General features: G+C 39.2%; 1 protein-coding gene across 5 annotated transcripts in view; it reads right to left on the bottom strand.

Annotated features, from left to right (window-relative positions):
- The window catches only part of etv1 (ETS variant transcription factor 1), a 135,602-nt gene extending 119,929 nt beyond the window's left edge, over nucleotides 1–15,673 (bottom strand). For 2 of the 5 annotated variants that reach the window (XM_063043774.1, XM_063043777.1), the window contains exons 1-5: nucleotides 15,526–15,672; nucleotides 14,933–15,056; nucleotides 14,026–14,113; nucleotides 13,276–13,323; nucleotides 7,415–7,468 (exon numbers count right to left, since the gene is read on the bottom strand). In XM_063043774.1, the coding sequence (XP_062899844.1) occupies nucleotides 7,415–7,468; nucleotides 13,276–13,323; nucleotides 14,026–14,113; nucleotides 14,933–14,989 (247 nt within the window). In that variant the 5' untranslated portion in view covers nucleotides 14,990–15,056; nucleotides 15,526–15,672. Of the gene's footprint in view, nucleotides 1–7,414; nucleotides 7,469–12,731; nucleotides 13,078–13,275; nucleotides 13,324–14,025; nucleotides 14,114–14,932; nucleotides 15,057–15,525 lie in introns of those variants that run through there. The other 3 variants (XM_063043776.1, XM_063043778.1, XM_063043775.1) reach the window with 2 other exon arrangements.
- Nucleotides 15,674–19,773: the final 4,100 nt, after the last annotated feature.

Raw genomic sequence — 19,773 nt, 5'->3', positions numbered from 1 at the left:
AGACTACAGAGGCTGCAGTTAGGTTATTAAATAAGGTTAGTTTTACCATGCAATAAGCCTTTTGCAAATGATTAAATTATTTTTTTCTCCCATTAATGAATCAAATTAGATTTTTTTTCTCCTTTTAGAAACAAACCATCAAACACCAGAATGCAGAAATGGAATTTAAAAGCTTCACTACTCAACAAAAGAGTTTCCATACTTTTATCTTCTCTTTTTTCTTTTTTTTTCATACAATACACTGTTCCGCCAGAATCCTCAAAATAATAGGTACTGTATGCAAAGGCACGAAGCTCCAGGGACTGAGGTACAAACCTGTCCTTGGGTACAATTTATGTGGTGTTTACACGTTCTTTCTGCTGTCTGCTTTTCTCTGGGTTCTCTGCTTTTTCCCACATTCCAAAGATATACAGGTGGGGGGCTGGGGATTGGGATGGAATTAGCTACTTAATTCAACCCTTGGGGTAAATCAATATAGAAAGAATCAAATTGAATCAGCTGGGCATCTTAGGGAGAATAAGTTCCAGAACTACAGAGAAATAAAAAGGAAGGAAAATGGAATAGCTTGGCTTGGAGACAGCATGATCCTGACAGGCTTAATGGTCTCCTTCTATATCATAATAAGCAAGTAAGCACAGAAATAATTCTTCCGCAGTAAGTGCAATTCTCATATCTATTTTACTAGAACACTTGGAGTACAAACCTGGATCTCTGATCATATTTCCTTTTCAAATTCTAATTTATAAAATATATGACTGTGGAGATACGCAGAATTCCTGTTTTAAAACTCTGTGAAGTAGACCGTTCTGGTTCCCAGGCATTCTGGAAGTGATGAGATAACTCCATGCAATTCACTTTTATAAATGGAATCAAAGAGCTACTCCAGCACAGGAGGAAGCCATTCAGCCCATCAAGTTCAATCCCATCAGAGTTCCTGATGAAGGGTCTCGGCCCAAAATGTTGACTGTTTACTCTTTTCCACAGATGCTGCCTGGCCTTCTGAGTTCCTCCAGCATTGTGTGTGTGTTACTTGGATTTCCAGCATCTGCAGATTTTCTCTTGTTTGTGACTGAGCTCCACATCCTCACCTTTTTGCCATAGTCCAGCAAAATATCCTATCTCAACTGTCCATCTGTGCCTTTTTGAAATCAAGACACAAGATAATACAGATTCTGTAATCTAGGGCAAAAAATATTCTGCTGGAGGAACCCAGCAGGTCAAACAGCAACTGTGGAGGCAGAACAAAGGTTGAGGTTTTAGTTTCCTCTAGCAGATTTTCCGTTGATTCCTTTTTGAATGCCTTAACTGCTTTTTGTGCCACCCCTAGAGCATAACCACTCTCTGTAGAAAGCATTTTCTTCACAATACCAAATTTTGCCCCTCACGATCCTTAAGCTACTCTCTTATTGTAAGAACTATGGATCTCTTAACTGCCAAAAAGAAGCACTGAAGATGTGGTACATCGATCCTTTTATTCTTTTAAATAAAATGTTCTCTTTTATGATATGTTATAAATTGCAAGGCATCACTAGGTAGCAAGAAAGACAAGATTTTTCAGCTCCATGTCACAGCATAGGAGCCACAGCCCCTTAGAACAGACTGGTGACCATCTGGTAAAACAATGGGGCTGACCCGCTCATGTACTGCCTCATGTTTTCACAGTCATGTTTTGATATTAAATGACAAGTGAAATTGCTGAGTAATATTTAAAGGGAATAGATGAAAATAGTTAATACCAAGAATTAGAGGCTATCAGGTCCCTTATCTGTACCTTATGAAGCATTTTCCATTTTGTATCTAAAAATAAAAGCAGTATTGACTACATTTCTGATACAAAAAAGTTCACAAATTTAATTTAGTACAGTGTGTTATTTGTAAACCTGAATCCAGTAAATATTCAACCAGTGTAAAATGGTTTGCTGCATTGTCCAGTGGGTGCAATCTCACACCTCAATTACTTTTGAGGAAAATCTAACATAACTGGATCTGCAATGATTTAACTAATCTGACCCAGGATGCAATGGGGTGGTTCAAATGGTCCCAGAAAGCCTTCACAGAAAGGAAATGCATCTGCTGAAATTGACTTTCTTCATCAATCTTCAAGGACCTACAAAGCGCAGAGTGTGGCAAAATCTCAATCAGAGATGAGCTTGATTCTCTCCATTTCAAAACAGAAGAATGGACATCTGTCACTCACTGCCTGCACTCACATGAGGAACAGTAGTGTGGGGTGAGTCGGGGAGTAAGAAGCCAAGAGACTTAACAAATGGTACAAGTAAACTGGATCCCTTCCTTAAACAACCTCAGCATTCTTTAAAAAGCTACAACAGCACTGAACTGTTAACAGGTTTACTGTCAGAGCAATTTGCCAAACTAGTTTTTCGACATCTGTCACTGCATTAGAAATCCACATTTCAATAGTGAAGGGAAGGCTGTTGTGAGAAAAAGCAGACGCTCTTTAAAACAAAACAATGACGAGATGAGGTTAGACATACATATTTATGAACAATTACAAAGATATCAGTAGACATGGGAGTTCATGTAGAAATTTGCACCATGATGTCTGAATGAGCCGCCCCTTTTTGATCCCACAACTCTCCTGATCACAATTCAGTGAAAAGGGTCACCTTGATTTGAACAAAGATTACCATATAGCAACATAGAATCATTGCACACAATGACAGTACAATCAGTCTTGCAAATAAGATATTACAACAACTTCTAAAGGAAAACAATTTATCCTAAAATGTCTTCTACAACAAGCAGCTGAGTTGGCAATTCCTGCAGGTGCTAACTTGCCCGATTTACAATAGAGAGCAGCGAAAGCAACATTTTCAGTCTGTCCACAGCAAAAGGCAGGGTATCCCAACGGTTACCATTTCAAGTCTGCTTCCCTTTCACATTCTGTTATGTCTGCCCATGGCCTCTTCTACTGCCACGATGAGGTTATTCTCAGACTGCAGGGGCATCACTTATATTCCATCTGGGTAGCCAACTTAATGGTATAGATATCTATTTCTGCAACTTCTGGTGATTACTTCCACTTTTCCCTCTTCTCTCTTTTTCCCTTCCCTTTTCAGTTACCATCATACCCCTTCTCTTCTACCTGCCAATCATCTCGCTCTGGCTCCTCTCTTCCTTCCCTTTCTTCCCTGGTCTACTGCCCTTTCCTATCAGATACCTTCTTCTTCAGCCCTTCACCTCCCAGTTTCTTAATCCCACATACCCCTCTCCTATCACCTATCACTTGCCAGCTTGTACTCCTTTCCATCCTCTTTATTCTGGCTTCTGCCTCCTTCCTTTTCCAGTTTTGATGAAGGGGCTCAGCCTGAAACATCAACTGTTTATTTCCCTCTGTGGATGCTGCCTGACTTGCTGAGTTCCTCCAGCATTTTGTGTGTGTTGCTCAGCATTTCCAGAACCTGCAGAATCTCTCGTGTTCAGGATACAGTACACATGAATCAGAGCAGCCTGCTTGCCATTGTTTGAAAGGAAATTGCAAAGATGACTTCAAAGCACAATACATATGAAAATCTTCTGTATAAACATTTAGGTGAATTTTCTATTTAAGACTGGCAACAGCATCCTTAGAATTTAACATGTACTAATTAAAAGAAAATCAAATGAATTCATCCGAACAAAACTGAAACGGGACATAATCCAGCAAAGTTCTTATTTATTTGTTTGTTTGTTCATTTGTTTATTTAGAGATACAATGCGGTAACTGGCCCTTCTGGCCCAATTACACCCATGTGACCAATTAATCTAACACATACGCTTTTGGACCGTGGAAGGAAACTGGAGCACCTGGACAAAATCTACGCAGCCACAGAGAGAATGAGCAAATTCCTTACAAGAAGCGGCAGAATTGAACCCCAGTCGCTGGCCCTGTGTAAAGCAGCTGAGCTAACCGCTACACTATCATGCTACCCCATAATATCTACCAATGGGAACAAGTCACATCCTGTCAGTCGGCAGCATTAAACAAAATTATTTGTTCTGCTGTTCGGAAAAGTTTGTGAGGATCTAAACAAAACGAAACAACATAGCAGTTATGTTGTTTCAAATTACTTGACTATATGAATTTAATGAATTACACCAACCAACATTTTTGGATATTTCTGATTAAAAATCCATGTAAATATAAAAGTTTTATTCTCAGAAATTAACTGCAGAGCTGCCCTAACCAGGCAATGCAGTTTTCTGTATAAGATTCTAAATGCAATAATCTTATTTATTTATTCATTGAGATACAGTGTGGAATAGGCTCTTCCAGTCCTTCAAGCCATGCTGCCCAACATTTCCCCAATTTAATTCCTAAAGTTTAGAATGACCAATTTACCTAACAACCATAACATCTTTGGACTGTGGGAGGAAACCAGAGCATCTGAAGGAAACCCACACGGTTATCGGGAGAACATACAAACTCCTTACAGGCAGCGGTGGGAATTAAACTGTAAAGTGTTGTGCTAATCGCTCTGCTATTGTGCCACCCTAGCTTAATAAAATTGTTATGTCCCAATATTCTTCAGTGAGAACATGGAATTTAACAACACTACTTTACCCCCTGCTATCTCAAAGAACGGGTCAGTGACAATGTTGACCCATTTTGTCCTCCCTAGCTGAGACACCAAAAATGTATACATGAATGGTGTAAGCCAACAACCAAGTTTGGAATGGCTGCTTTCTTGACAATCCTGATTGGGGATACTTGGTGGTTGTCTCTTCTTATTGCAAGAAAACAACATGCTGTTGAATTCTTCATCAACAAGGAAGGAGGCATCCATGATGCATTTATATGAGTGTTGCATTAGTAGGTAGCTCCTCGGTGATTAGAGAAGGTCAATGCAGGACATCGGGCACCAAAAGACACCAACAGTGAATGAGTGGATATGCAAGGTCACTACAGACCAGTCAGCCTTATGTCAAGGGTAGAGAAATTATCAGAACAAAAAATACTGAGGAATGGAATTTATGGAATTTGAAACTGATTATGGATGGTCAGCATGGTTTTGTGTGGCAGAAATCCGGTCTTAATTACTTGATTGAGATGGTTAAGGAGGTAACAAAGGCAAATTATGAATGCAGTGGTGGTAATATGTTGTCTATATGGATTTTAGTGAAGCATTTGACAAGGTCTCACATTGTAGGTTGGTCCACAAAGTTAAGACACACAGGATCTAATGCAAGCTGACTAATTCAATTCAGAATTGGCTTGGTGATAGGAGACAGCTGAGAAGGCAGTGGCAAGAGAAATGTTTTATTTTTGTTTGCTTAGAAATAAAAAACTAAATATTACTGCAGGCATCAGTGCAGGGAGTTATGCTGTTTCCAACATCGTTATTGACTTAGATGTGAATGTAGGAAGAATGACTCATAAGATTGCAGATGGCAGGAAAATGAGTGGATATCTGGATAGCCATAGAAGGTCGTCTAAGGATATAGATCAGAGGGAAAGTCGTTTAGATCACTGACAGAAGTATTTTAGGGAGTCAAATAGAGGTATAGCGTATAAAGTAATTGGAAAAGCACTAAGAAAAGCTAATGAACAGGAAGACTTAGTGGTCAAAGTCCACAGTCCCCTGAAGTGGCAACACAGGTTGATAGGATGGTGAAGAAGGCATATGACCTGCTTGCCTTCTGGGGCAGCTGAGGGAACTATGTTTGCAACTTTACATAACACTGGCCCGGCTACACTTGTATCATTATGCAGTTCTGGTTGCTGCATGAAAAGAAAGATATGATTGTGCTGTAAAGAGTGCAGAGGAGATTCAACAGGATGTTGCCTGGATTCAGGGAGAGATTAGATTACTGTTGTTTTCTTGCAGGTAGGAGGCTACGGGATGATTTGACAGAATTATATATTTTTGTATAATATAGGGTAGATAGAACTACGTCATTTTCCCATTAAGAAGAGAGGAAGAGTTTTAGCTGTAATTTTTTTACACAAAGAGTAGTGGATGTCTAAACAAGAGGAGGGTACAATTACTATATTTAAGAACTATTTAGACAGATACGATAGGCAAAAGGGGATCTAGTCCTAATGTCGGCAAAATGTAATTAATGTAGATGGGTGTAAAAGTTGGTAAGTATGTGATGAATCCATTTTTTCTGCTGTATGACTCTGACACTAATGTCACTCATAGAACCAATGACACAAAAATAGAGTCAGCTCCACAGTAACTCTGATGTGGTTTACTGTATTGTCATTGTACTGTAAAAGCCATGTAATTCACCATCTTAGGTGCAGCATGCTGGCTACTAAGGCAGCGATGCCTGGCTTTACTTGTTAACAGAGGACCACTGCTCAGTACATAAAAAGTTTTAAATCCACAGAATTATAATTTGACCAAGAAGAAATATGATTAAGTAATGAGGCAGTGCTGCTAAGCAGCAAAGAGAAATGTCATCTCAGTTTGCACGCTCAGCCCTCACATTGGTTTAAGTGCCTCAAAAGGAACATTTATTTTTATAAACAATTTTTTCATGTCGATAATAACGCATGAATGTATATGAGTTTCAATGGCACACAACACGACTAATACATTCCTTACAGTAATATCAGCATGCCTAAATATTACACAACTAATCAAAGTGAGTAACATAGAGCACTTAACATTGATCCAATGGCAACAGGCCTAAAAAGGTTAATGGTATGAGCTTGCACTACTTGTTATGGTTTTTCACCAAGTCTCCAAATACCTGGTATACAGCATGTACGGCAATATGCAGTGAACACAAGCACATAAAATACTCCATACGCAGTTGGTCAGTAATTTTCAAATTACCCTGCATGTTTGGGAGGCTATCCCCTAACCCTTTTCAATTCCTGGCATACTTCCAGATCCTCCATCCTAACTTCTGAAAGATGGTGTTAGCTACTTGAAGGAAACCATCAATCATTGCAGAAAAATGTTGAAATCTGATGACTTTGTGGGTGCCAGTTTGAAAGCACACACTGAAAGTGATAATATGTGGATTGTTCACATTAATCAACAGTAATGTCTTTCTATCGCCGTGAATACCCAACCTTTTCAATAGAGCATGCAATGAATTCATGTTACTGTAACAAGAGTTGGCTCAAGCAGCCGAAGCTGCATGCAATTGGTTCCCCATCTGTCTTCAGTCCAGAGAACATATGAATGACAGATCTCTCTCTGTCTAACACCTTGATCCAGTTGGTATTTCCTAAAGCTGCCTGCAGCCACAACAGCCTCATTCATAACATGGATCCTAGCTTTGTCCTAGCTTTGTTGATGTCACACAGACAGGGAAAGAACACTTCACTACACCAAACCACCACCACCCCCCCCCCTTACCCCCACACAACACACACACACCAGCACCTCACCACAAAGCAGGACACTATTTAAATTAAAAAGAACCACTAAAAATTAAGTCATATTCTACTCACAATTTTCAGACTGGAAATCTGGCACAAACTGTTCATCATTGTCAGGGACCTGAGCTGTTGGGGGGAAAAAAAAAGAAAATCTGTGAAAATACTGAATGTGAACATATTTAAATGAAATGGCAGCTCAGAATAACCCAGTCTTGGCTTTTCAGTGATATGCAACACATTCAACATGGGGAAAGTAACTGCTGCAAAAGGAATAGCAATCCCAAAACCACAAAACTACCAATAAACTAAATCAATCCAGCCATTAACATTTCTATAGAAGATACGGAATTTTTACTTTGCTCTATTACCTTGAGTAGAGCCTATTCTTTGCATGTTTAATAATCTTTAAACCACTGAGTTGGCAGGGTACAGGGTTCCACGGTTCAGTTTCTGAAATGCACCAATCCACAACAGGAAAGCCTTTCAATGATATTTTCCACCACAACAAGTCTTTCCAGTTGGGATTGTCTGAAGGACAATTTGTTTTATTCCTGGATTTTCATTAACAAAAAGTCAATGAATGGCATTTTTAATCTTAAACAAATAGGACAATGTGAAATGGGAGAAAAAATATAACCATTAATGAACCCCAAAACTGTAACTCAGGGCTTTAATTTTCAATATTGCAGTTCTAATGAAATATGAATACATAAGAATCTCTCAATTACCCCAATCCAACGTCAATCAGACACCTTTTGTTTTTTACCCAATAACAAGTAACCACGATGTGGGAAATAAAATCCCTACTAGACTCAAACTCTGTTCCTGCCCTGCTACTCAAGCATCAGTTTTATTTCAGGCTTTTTGTCCTACTAATTTTGATCCAATAATTTTAATATGTATTTTGGTTTGTATCAAAACTAAAATCTTGGCCAAAAAATTTGGAAAAGAATAATTCACAATATGAAAATGGTGCAAAGTGCAAACGTGCACACACACACACACACACACACACACACACACACACACACACATGCAGGTACACAGGAAAATTCATTTGGAGTATACTTGAAACTATTTTTGACTAATGCAAATTGATTTGATGTCCTGCTTAGATCTGAATTTTCATGTGTAAATAACTAAGCTCTCTATTATGAGTTTAACTAATCAGTCTTGTGAGTTCTCCTATGCCATTTAGATTGGGAAACCTCAGGAACAATTTATTGTCTTTGCAAGCTTAATGAAATCAGTTGATAAGATGGCCTGGGATCTCCATTTAGTTCAATACCATGAGTTAAGAAATAAAAATGGTTCAGGTTTCTGTTCTTCAACATTATCCGGACTCATGCAAGGATAGGATTTTAACTGGAAAATACTGGAGCTGAATTGCCTAAAATGCTCACTAGTAGATTTTACCAATAAGATAATCAGAGAATGACTGCTGTATTTGAAGCCATATCCTGGGAGAGTTTATAGCTTTTGTCATGACATGTGAGGAGAAAATACAGACCAGAAAAGTAACTGTAGAACACTAATACATAAGAGTAAAATTTTGACCAACCAGGTAATTTACTTTTTGAAGCTAAAACTGCAGAAGCTGGAATTCTGAAATAAATACAGTTAATCCTGGAAATACTAAGCCGCATGTCAGGGGTATAGCTAAGTGAAATGGTTGGCGGGGGCAAGGTTGACAGGAGGACCTGTTTCTGTGCTGTATGACTATATGATTACTACTTAAGCTGCATTTTCTACAGCTACTCTGCAAAATGGGAAATCTGGCCGACTGTTAGCACATACCAGGAAACTGGGTGCGATCTGTGCTGATATTTTTTGACCCTTCATATGAATAAGATTCTCCAACTTTGAAAAGAGGTTCTGATAGGCTAGTTTGTCTGGTGGCCGCTGAAGTTGCAAAATTTTATGATTAACTGAAAAATTGAGGACCTTTCCCTAAATTGTTTTGTTGCCTATTACTAAAAACAAATTTTTCTAAGAATAACAATTTTTGTATTTTTCTCAAGATTGAGCACGGCCTAATATTACAATAAATGTCAGGTAATAGAGAATCCCTCAAAGTGAGTGTTTGCTTTGGTGGCTCAGTGATTTCCCACAAACATCACTGCTAACCGATGCTGGACATGTAAAAACCGCATAAAACATATTTCTGTCTTTGGGAATCTCAAGAACAAAAACAAAATTTAGATATGGTTTAAAATTAATTTTAGCTTTAAGGTGAGATTTGCTTTACTCTGATGTAAGGGACTATGAGGTTTGTTTTCTCAAGCACTTAAAATCATGGAGACTTTGAGGTGAAAAGAGGAAGTCAGCTCACTCCACTATCAATTTTTCTCCACAATAATGAACCCAACTGGCAGATTCATACAGGCATGAAAATATAAATGCAAAAGTATCATGTCATAATGAAAGCATTAATTTCTGTGATTAAACACAGGATCCAGTCCCTCATTTATAGTCATTGCACAACAAAACCAACAGCAACAAAACATCTGGAAGGACACACTTCTCCCTAAACAGAAGTCTGAAACATAATGAATGCCAAAATACATTTATACTTGTGGTAGTTAATGGTAACAAGTTCTCAGTGTCTTTCTATGTCAATAATAAGAATCTTCAGGGCACAGCAAAACTCTTTCTAAGCTGCTCTCTAAACACAACTAAACCCAAAAACAGAAGACTGCTTCAGTTCCAAAATTGTGATATTTTCCTTTGGAATGAGCCACTCTGACAGATTTTTCCACATGATGAACAATTTCACAAGTTTGTGAAAATTATGAGCATAATTTTCCTGAGGGTATCAATTCCACAAAAACTCAATTTGTCTGTAACTTTTAGAACCATCACTAACTGAAACGCTCCCTGTTTCTCTCTCCACAAATGCTGCATGACCTACTGTGTACCTCAAGCATTTTTGTGTTTTTAATGCAGAATTCCAACTGCTGCAGCACTTTGTTTGAAGACCGCCATTCTATTATTCTGACCGTTGTTTAGTTTCAGGAGATGCAACTAAGCAAACTAATACCTAAACAAATCCTAAAACCGAATCAATAAACTGAAATTTGCCTATCGCCGTTTAAGATTAGGCAGCTGATTCAACTGGGATTAGTGACACGGCACCAAATCTGGGCGACACGTATGGCAAAAGTAAATCAGGGTACAGATGCGCGTAATTTATAAAAGCGGTGTTCAACAAAAGATGGAAGCAGTGAGGAATATCGGGTTACACAATAAACAAACTTGATACAAATACACGCACAAAACGTTGGAGGAACTCAGCGGGTCAGGTAGCATCTATGGAGAGGAGTAAACAGTCCACGGTTCGGGTTGAGAACCTTCATCAGGACAATGCGAATATACTGTTTTGATGTGAGCGAGCATTTCCCCATTCTCGCTCCTGTCACAAACCAAACAATGCCAATTGATACTGTCAAAACGCACAACTCAACTATGAAAATAAACTGCTCAAGACAACACAAAGTGGTTCCTGTATACCTAATAAATTAAATATAGCTACACGCTTTTTTTTCTGAACTCAAAGCAGTATCCTCATATTACAAGCTAACAATCCGTGCGCAACAGAAAGGGATCATCTGGGATACTTTTCAATAGAAAGTAGGGAAACAAACATTTACTTTTTGGTCATTTCAATTTTAATGCTTTTCAAAATGCTTGATGGATGCTGGGATAGTTGAGCACACTTTGGTTACTTTCTATCTGTTTCCAGTTCGCCCAGTCCCCAATCATTCTCCCCATTCTGTTCATCAACTTCAACTGCAGCACGAACAATGCTTTGGCAAAGCGCGCTATCATTGCAGATTGAAATGGCAATAATCCAGCTCTACAGTTATTTTGCAAAAGCGCTGAAGTGGTCGCAGAATAGTGTAATGTCCAGTACTTTATAAAGCAGTGACCGTTTAGATCAGGTTTTCGAGACAATTCATAACTAGCAAAAATATTGCCAAGCAAACTGAACGTTTGGTAGAGCTTTGATATGATAACAAAACCAAGGAGCCGCACACTTAATGTTCTCCACACAACTTAACAACTGGGTTTCATGACTACTCTTTGCTTATATACAATAGATCGGTGTCACCAGAATTCACCTTCACGGCGCACAAATCTAGAGCAAAAATAACTTTAGTGAAAAATTATAATCACTATACTTCAGCAAAGCTATACACGCTATTAATCAATTTCATATCCACTTATGATGTTTAAACCTGAAATGCACTTTTCTGCTACAAACAGTTCATATTCGCATATAATTATTAATAGATCTTAGTAATCAACTTACAAACATCTTGTGTTTTGTGCGATCATCACAGAAAATTACTTACTGCTACACAAAACAGCTAAGTAAGTTTAAGAAGCCTTCCAGCCAAGAGTCAATTTCTTTTCAGTGAAATTGCCATTTTAAGTGTCTCAGAGACTTTCGAACACTTGGTCATCCCACACAGCCCAATGAAAACGCAGGGAATGCCTATTCCTCCTATCCTTTTGGCGTTCAGTCATTTCAATCAGCCGACTCAAATGCTATCGAACTTCTCAAAGGCTGCTCAGAATCTTTTAGAGAGCGCTGAATAAAAAAAATAATTAAACTTTTCTTTTAAAGTTATCATTGTCCTAAAGGTGCCAGGGAACTGTTATTCCCCATATAGGTTTGTAGAGACAGCAGTCCACATGTTCCAATAGGGGGGAAATATAGAACTGTAACGCAGCAGGACTTGCAAATACTGGGTAATGGAATAAGATATCTTTTCAACGAAAATCAATTACTACTCCTTAGTACTTTAACCTGCTCTCTTCTATTCACTACTGTGTTTGCTAATCTTCATTTGTGTTTACAAGAATGACAACGACCTGCATTGCATTTAATGCCCAGATTCGCAGATTACGATCAAACTTTAGTTATTTAAATGATACAACCAGGGTAATTAAGAAATGCAAACAGAACGAAGCACACTTGTGTAAACATTTTCTGCACTGTAATTAAGTATCGAAATTGCTGACTAAAAATCATAATGACATAAAGAGTGATAAAGAGAACTGTATTCTATGTCCGAAGTTCCTACAAATATTCTAGGGTCAACTATTTATTATAACGAACCTCTTTAACATTAGAAATATCCTCATACCTATTTCTAAATAAAACTGAAAATTATTCATAATGCAAACTGATACAATTTAAAACAAACAATAGTTACTTGAAATTAATTTTGGTGCTAAATTAAGGCTAATTTATATTAACAACAACATGTTTTAAGTATAAATGCAATCTAAAGTTATAAGTATCGAAATCGTCCGAGTTTCGGATTTTTTTTTCTTGTGTTCCAAATAAATATAACAGATCTAAAATATACTAGCTACAAACCTAAACTTTTGTGCTGTGAGCAAGCTGGATAAAAGACACTTGCACTCAGATCCTGAAGCATCCCGTCGCGATGAATCGAGGAATATAAACACTTTTTGCCATCAGAAAACAACACCTAAAGAACATCAGAGCTCGCTTTTGGCACCATCGGAGCTCAGATGCAGCTTAGTGTCTTAATAATTCACGCTTAAAAAAATCTCCGGCAGCAATGAAGATTGATCAAGTAAGATCATCGCCAGTCAAAACTAAATTGTGCTTTCAAACTTAAGTCTAGCTGTCTGGGCGGCTGCAGATCTTCTCCCAAAAGCAGATGTGATTGTATACTGGAAGCAATTTCTCCTGGTAATCTGTGATGACACTGGGAAGATCAGCCCTGTGTTCCCCAAGGCAGACTAATCACAGTCTATAATGTATGCATGACACATGAGGTGGCTCTTTTTGAGCTCAATTAATTGGGTTTCACGTTAGGAACGCAACTTTCAGGCGTCGCGATTGTATTTTCTACATTTTTATTCTATCTCGCAAGGATGAGACACATTCTTACCTTCTGCGAGCCACGTTTCCTGCAGCTGGCTCAAATCCTGGAAGAGTTCTGCAGATACAGAAAGAATGAAAAATGCCAGGTCATTGTTAAAGATGAAATAGTCCATCTGAAATCAAGTCAACCGAAAACACGTGAAATGGATTTATTAATAACCTTGTGCTAACATTCAATACGATGGAACAGTATCTCCTTATAATGCTGTAAACTTGGATGAGAATCTTAAACAGCGATATTGATCAGATCTAAGTTTCATGCGTCGGATGTTAAACAGCTCTTGGTCACCACTACCTAGATTTAGAAGTAAATTTTCACGCGGCTGTCTTTTAAGTTGAAATTGGACCTAATATTATGATCTGACCGCAACAACAGGAGGTTAAACGGCCAGAGAGGATGGCGCGATTTATTCAATTAGTTTCATCAGATATGCGCGATCTCCATGGTTTAAAACAGTAACATTCCCAAGCACAACAAATAGTGTGAAATTATCTGGACAGACTGTGTAAAGACCGAAAAACCCGGTATACAATATAAGTGTTAAAGCAGAATTACAGTTATACCCTATACCACAGGAGACTGAATATATAAACGGTGGTGCATTTGTTTGACAGTAAACGTGAGACGTGAATTTGTAAACTTATCCACAAACACTCGTGGTAGAGGAAATGTCAATTTATGTTTTGAGATATTTCTAACATAAATAACGGCTTGGGCGCTATAAAGTAGATATTTAATTTTGAAAAAAAAAGTTACCTTCTGAATCTTGAGCTAAATCAGTGTCAATGAGTTTCCTTTTCCTTTCATTTGTTGTCCTTTCGCTACATTTTCCTCCATGCGGTTTCTTCAGAAGACAAAATGTTTGTTAAATCGTAGAACTACATTCTTACTGAACAAAAAAGTATACAACACACCTCGCAGATACTCAGAGTTGAGATACAAAAAAAGTGTCAAGAGCAGCCCGGCTGGCTTTGACCAGTATCTGCACATTTGGGAGCGTAATGTAGAAACAAAACCAAAGGAAAACTTGATTCCAGACCACCACGTGGACATGGTTTCTTTTTCAACTATTTGTGGCAAACGATTCGTCAATTCGTATTTAGCAGTCATGCCAAATTGTGTGGGATTTCAAAACAACTAACTATGTTATTAAAATATGGAAAAAAGGCGGGATTGGTGTTTTGTGTGATAATGTTAGACAGCAATAGTGCTAAGGGAAATGTAGTTCTACGTTTGTCATGCACAGTAAATAAGCAGTGATTTCTCTGCTCGTACTTGCAACAGGATGGCCTGGTTTACAAACAGCGAACAACTGTCTTTTTTTGTCCACACTTTGCGGAAGCTTCTGCCTACTTCTGAGGTGTTCCTGATTTTTCATAATGATGACAATTTATGGCATGGTCGAGTCGAGGTACGACGTAGGTACTTGAGATATGCTTCCCCATATCTGGTGAAAGATAGGGAAGGTGAGGGAGAGTGGGGAGGGAAGGCAATCTTGAAGATTTCTCCTATTTTAAACGTGTTATTTTTTTATCCTCATTAGTGTGTTGGCTGTTATAAATATTAAATGATGTGCAACTGAGGTTACGTTCATAAAACTGTATTTTTAACATCACGTACGTTTGTCAAGTTTTTTACAAATCCACTTTGACAGTTCACTTACAGGAGTCACCATGTAAGGCACTTGCTGGTCGTAGTATCCGTCCATTCCGTAGCTCATCGCAAACTCTTAGCTGGCTTTATTCTTCAGCATTTAGATAGACTGTGTCTTGACGGACTCGATCAGCCTACAATGACAGACAAGATGGCCAAAGAAAAATCCTGAATGGACCGGCTGAACTTGCATAACTAATTAGCCTGCAGCGCACCATTCACAAAAAAAAATCTCAGACTACCGCCCCAACCTGTTCCAGAGAGATAGCGATCGGCCTGAAAACATGGACAAACTGCACGGAATTTAGCGGCGTGGTGGGGGGGGGGGTGTTGAGAAGACGACACAAATACGCGCACAAAACAGATAAACTGATCCCATCCCAGCACTTCGGAATTATCTGTAAATGTGCGTTCGCATCGATAGGGTTTGTAGACCAGAGTAATATACAGTAAACAGGTAATGGCGATAATCATGGGGTTCCAAAATGTGGTCTTTATATGCAGATAACGGGGCCAGATGGAGAGCGTTTTATTATTATTGTTATTTCTGCAAAGCTGTATCACGCAATGCTCTCGGCTTGCAAAAGTTGAACAGGGTCTCACCTGAATGGGTGTAGCGCGGCCGCCTATAAATATTCCCGTCAGATTTGGTAAATAGCATGAATTAGTTGATGTAAGTCCTTTCAAGACAGCCCAGACCTATGATTGTGCTCAATTCACTCGTTTTTCCTTTGCTTCTCCTCCAGGGGCCTCCAGTGTTTTCTCACGGATCTCTCTCATTGGTCGCCTGTCTATTTCATCGGCTCCAATTTCCAGCCGTCAATCACTCACTCCTCTACTTGATTAAAGATACAGGCTTACTTTCTCAAAGACTAACCTAGTTTTAACGCCTCTATAAATGGAGGAGGGGGTAAAGGGATTGAATTAGTTTGTACAAATCGCATACAATTTTAAACATGACTGTCTTGGAAAGAGAAGACGGAAATATTCATCATTTAAATCAAGTTGCTGAGTCCTAGATTGTAGCCAATCACAGCTTCCTCTCAGCACAAAGTCCAGATTCGAATCAGTGCGAGAGAAATGTGCACTTGTTTTGTGGGTCCGAGAATACATAAAACTGACTGCATAATTTCTGCCTAACAACATCCATCCTATATTCAAGTTATCCTTGCCTGCCTGAAAACGTCTCCGTGTTGACTGATATGATTCGCTACTTCTACCACGAATCACTTCTTTAAAATTGCAAAAAAAGAGAACTAAAGCTGAAGAATGTATCAACTGCATCATTTCTACCGTTGTCTAATCGTGTTTACTGCTTGCAAAAAGTCATAAAACCTCGGGCAGTCGTGACGCATCGTTGCATAGTTGCAGATGTTTTATTTTAAAACATATATTTTGTTTTTCTCTGAGCAACTGTTAAGAGTGTATGTTGAAACATTTCCTTTGAAAAGAGAGTCTTTGGTTCTAGAAATACAAAGTGAGTTAAAAGTTCTGTGGCTGAGCGTTTTAAACTTCATAAAATGCCCCAGTCTCTTTCCCACTGTTTCTTTAATATAATCTGAGCAACAGTTTTCAAGCTATCTAATCAGGCAGGAAGAATGGTTCCCGCAGCAACGGGGGGTGGCGCTTTGTGCATGACCAGACAGATTTGCATGGCTTTGGTGAGTTAACCAATGGTGCGGGCTGCTTTTCAGCTGATTGATTTGTTTATTCATAGAGCAACAGTTACCCTCCAGGCGAAAGACTGGGAGAACGAAAGAGAGAGAGAGGGAGAGAGAGAGAGAGAGAGAGTGAGTGAGTGAGTGAAAAGAGTCCTTTCAAAGTGAGGGGGGGGGGAATAAAAAGTCAGCAAAACCAGACCGCAAGAAATGATGGGGGAGGGAAAGTTCATTCACGAAAAAAAAACAGGCACAGCCAACGACTGAGAGAGAAAACGTGGGGGAGGGAGAGTTCATTCACAAAAAAGGTCAAATTCAGCGAGCCGCAAGAGACCAAGAGGAAGGAGTTCATTCACAAAAAAAAAGAATCTGGAACTTTGATCGAGGGGGAGAGTTCATTCACAAAAGAAGTGTGTATTGGACAAAGCAAGTGCGTGTATCAGACAAAAGTTATCAAGAAGCTTGAGAATAAAATATCAAGAAGAAAAATGATAAGGGAGAAAATATTTAAAATACGCGGTTAGGAATTTTACTTTGGAATTAAACACAGTGAGAAAAACTTCAGAAGTGTGAAGACAAAATAACAATCACTTATGCAGACATTATTGTCTACCAGTCATCTAAACACATCCTATCAAGTCATTATAATCACAAGTTCTGCAGCATTATTTAAAACGCAAATGTTCCTATTTGTTTCACTCCCCACCCCCATTCCTATCAAAAGCGACCAGTTTCTGTCATCGAAGGTTCATTTTGAATGCGCATGCACGAGTCGGTGATCCAGCAGAGTCCTGACTCCGGACACTCTCCAGAATCCGCTGCGTTTTGCCACTCCCGCTCATGCGCCGTGTACTTGGGTGTGCACATATACGGTGTGGGCTTTATGTTGGCAGATGGGGAGTCTGCAGAGTCGTAAATCAGCTAGCTTCTAGACTTTGTACCAAATAGGAGGTTGGTATCTTTGGGTTGTCATCGCATGTCTAAAGAATCTGCTTGGCAGAGCCACTTACTGCACAAAACCTGGTGACATCTCCGTCGGATTCAAATTAATGTGGCATGATATACAGTGTAATTGCACACTTCAGCGTCTTGGGACTTGAAATGTAAATCTATGTAATCATCAAAGAAGAGTTTAATCTGGACCAATCACTAGCAGAAGCAAAAGAAAGTCAGGAGAACTTAACTGTCTTATTTTAGATACAAATTGCTTTCTCATCCATTGCTTACTCATATTTCTTAATATTATTGCTGGCACACTTCTGTTATTTTTCTCCCTGAGGGTGGGAAGAAATGGATTAGTCTCTGATAACATGGAGGTATAGATGTATATGTGTGTGTGGCCAATGAGTTAACTATACAAGCCAACATTTCACTTCCGTTTTTTGGAGAAGACTGGTTAATGCACCGGGCTTTCTATGCTTGCAATACCCTTGCCCTGCTTCTGTTATTCTACAACTAAAACTGGCTTTGTAAATTAGATGCGGGGAAGGTGCAGGGGAATAGTGTCTGACTTAATAAAAGCAGGAGAAACAGATTTTAAGTTTGAAAATAAAAATTTAGGGTTCCTGACAATGATGTACCCAAGGACATTGTATAGATGGTGACTGAAAAAATAGGACATCAAATGAAGAGAAATTGAGTTGTAGTATCCTTGAAAGGGCTAGCTACTATGGATGCAGATGTGTGAGCTGGAGATGGGGGTGTGATTGCTGAGAATTTTAAAGTTACTTAATGGTTTATTTTTTAAATGGTATATTTATCCTCTAGTTCTCAAATGCCAGATTTGAGGGACAACATAGAAATCCAAGAATAAATAAAGTGTCAATTACAACTTATATCAATATATATTTTTCTTACACATACCGATGCATCAAAGTATGTAATGAATGAGAGAATATTCATTTTGATATATGTTCTTAGTGTGTCCTCTCATTCTTTCTTCACTTTTCATTACTCACTTTCTTCACTTCACATTATTTGGCATCCAGTTCCACGAGTGATTATCAAGGGTCAGACCAAAGCTTCTCTGAGTGAATGCATCACACCTGTGGACACTTGTGAAACCCCAGCCCGTAAATTGTGTTAAATGGGGAAGGGACATTTGGAGTGGCATTGGGAGCAGACAGAAGCCCTGCATAAACAAGCATGCAGGTACAGCAGGCAGTGAAGAAAGCTAATGGCATGCTGGCCTTCATAACAAGGGGAATTGAGTATAAGAGCAAAGAGGTCCTTCTGCAGCTGTGCAGGGCCCTGCTGAGACCACACCTGGAGTACTGTGTGCAGTTTTGGTCTCCAAATTTGAGGAAGGACATTCTTGCTATTGAGGGAGTGCAGTGTAGGTTCACAAGGTTAATTCCCGGGATTGCGGGACTGTCAGATGTCGAAAGATTGGAGTGACTGGGCTTGTATACTCTGGAATTTAGAAGGCTGAGAGGGGATCTTATTGAAACATATAAGATTATTAAGGGATTGGACACGCTGCAGGCAGGAAACATGTTCCCGCTGATGGGTGAGTCCAGAACCAGAGGCCACAGTTTAAGAATTAGGGGTAGGCCATTTAGAACGGAGTTGAGGAAAAACTTTTTCATCCAGAGAGTGGTGAATATATGGAATGCTCTGCCCCAGAAGGCTGTGGAGGCCAAGTCTCTGGATGCTTTCAAGAAAGAGATGGATAGAGCTCTTAAAGATAGCGGAATCAAAGGTTATGGGGATAAGGCAGGAACTGGATACTGATAGTGGATGATCAGCCATGATCACAGTGAATGGTGGTGCTGGCTCGAAGGGCCGAATGGCCTACTCCTGCACCTATTATCTATTGTCATCAAGAGTTGACTGCATCACTGCCCATGTGTTAATTAGGAGCATTTCCAGGTGCAGGTTGATGAGACTAGGCAGCACAAAGGACCAGCTTCTGTGCTGTCGTGTTCTGTGACTTTATGACTCTATTTCCACATCAGCCACAGTGGTCTGCAATTCCTACATTGACCTCATTAGGCACCTTAAAACTCGCAAAGCAAGTGTGGATGGTAGTTACCTTAATTTCCAGTAACCACCGAGAAGTTTTACTGCTTCTCAGGTGAATATTAATTCGGTCTCTCCTGGCTCACTTCAATCCCCATCATTCCCTGTGTAAGAAAATTGTTGTTTGATATGGTGGTGTCCTGTAGGGAAAAGATAACCAATCATTGCAGCA

This window comes from Mobula hypostoma, chromosome 3, assembly GCF_963921235.1.
Source record: "Mobula hypostoma chromosome 3, sMobHyp1.1, whole genome shotgun sequence".
Classification (NCBI taxonomy): domain Eukaryota; kingdom Metazoa; phylum Chordata; class Chondrichthyes; order Myliobatiformes; family Myliobatidae; genus Mobula; species Mobula hypostoma.
The sequence above is the reverse complement of the archived record's forward strand: the minus strand, read 5'-3'. Positions and strand labels throughout refer to the sequence as shown.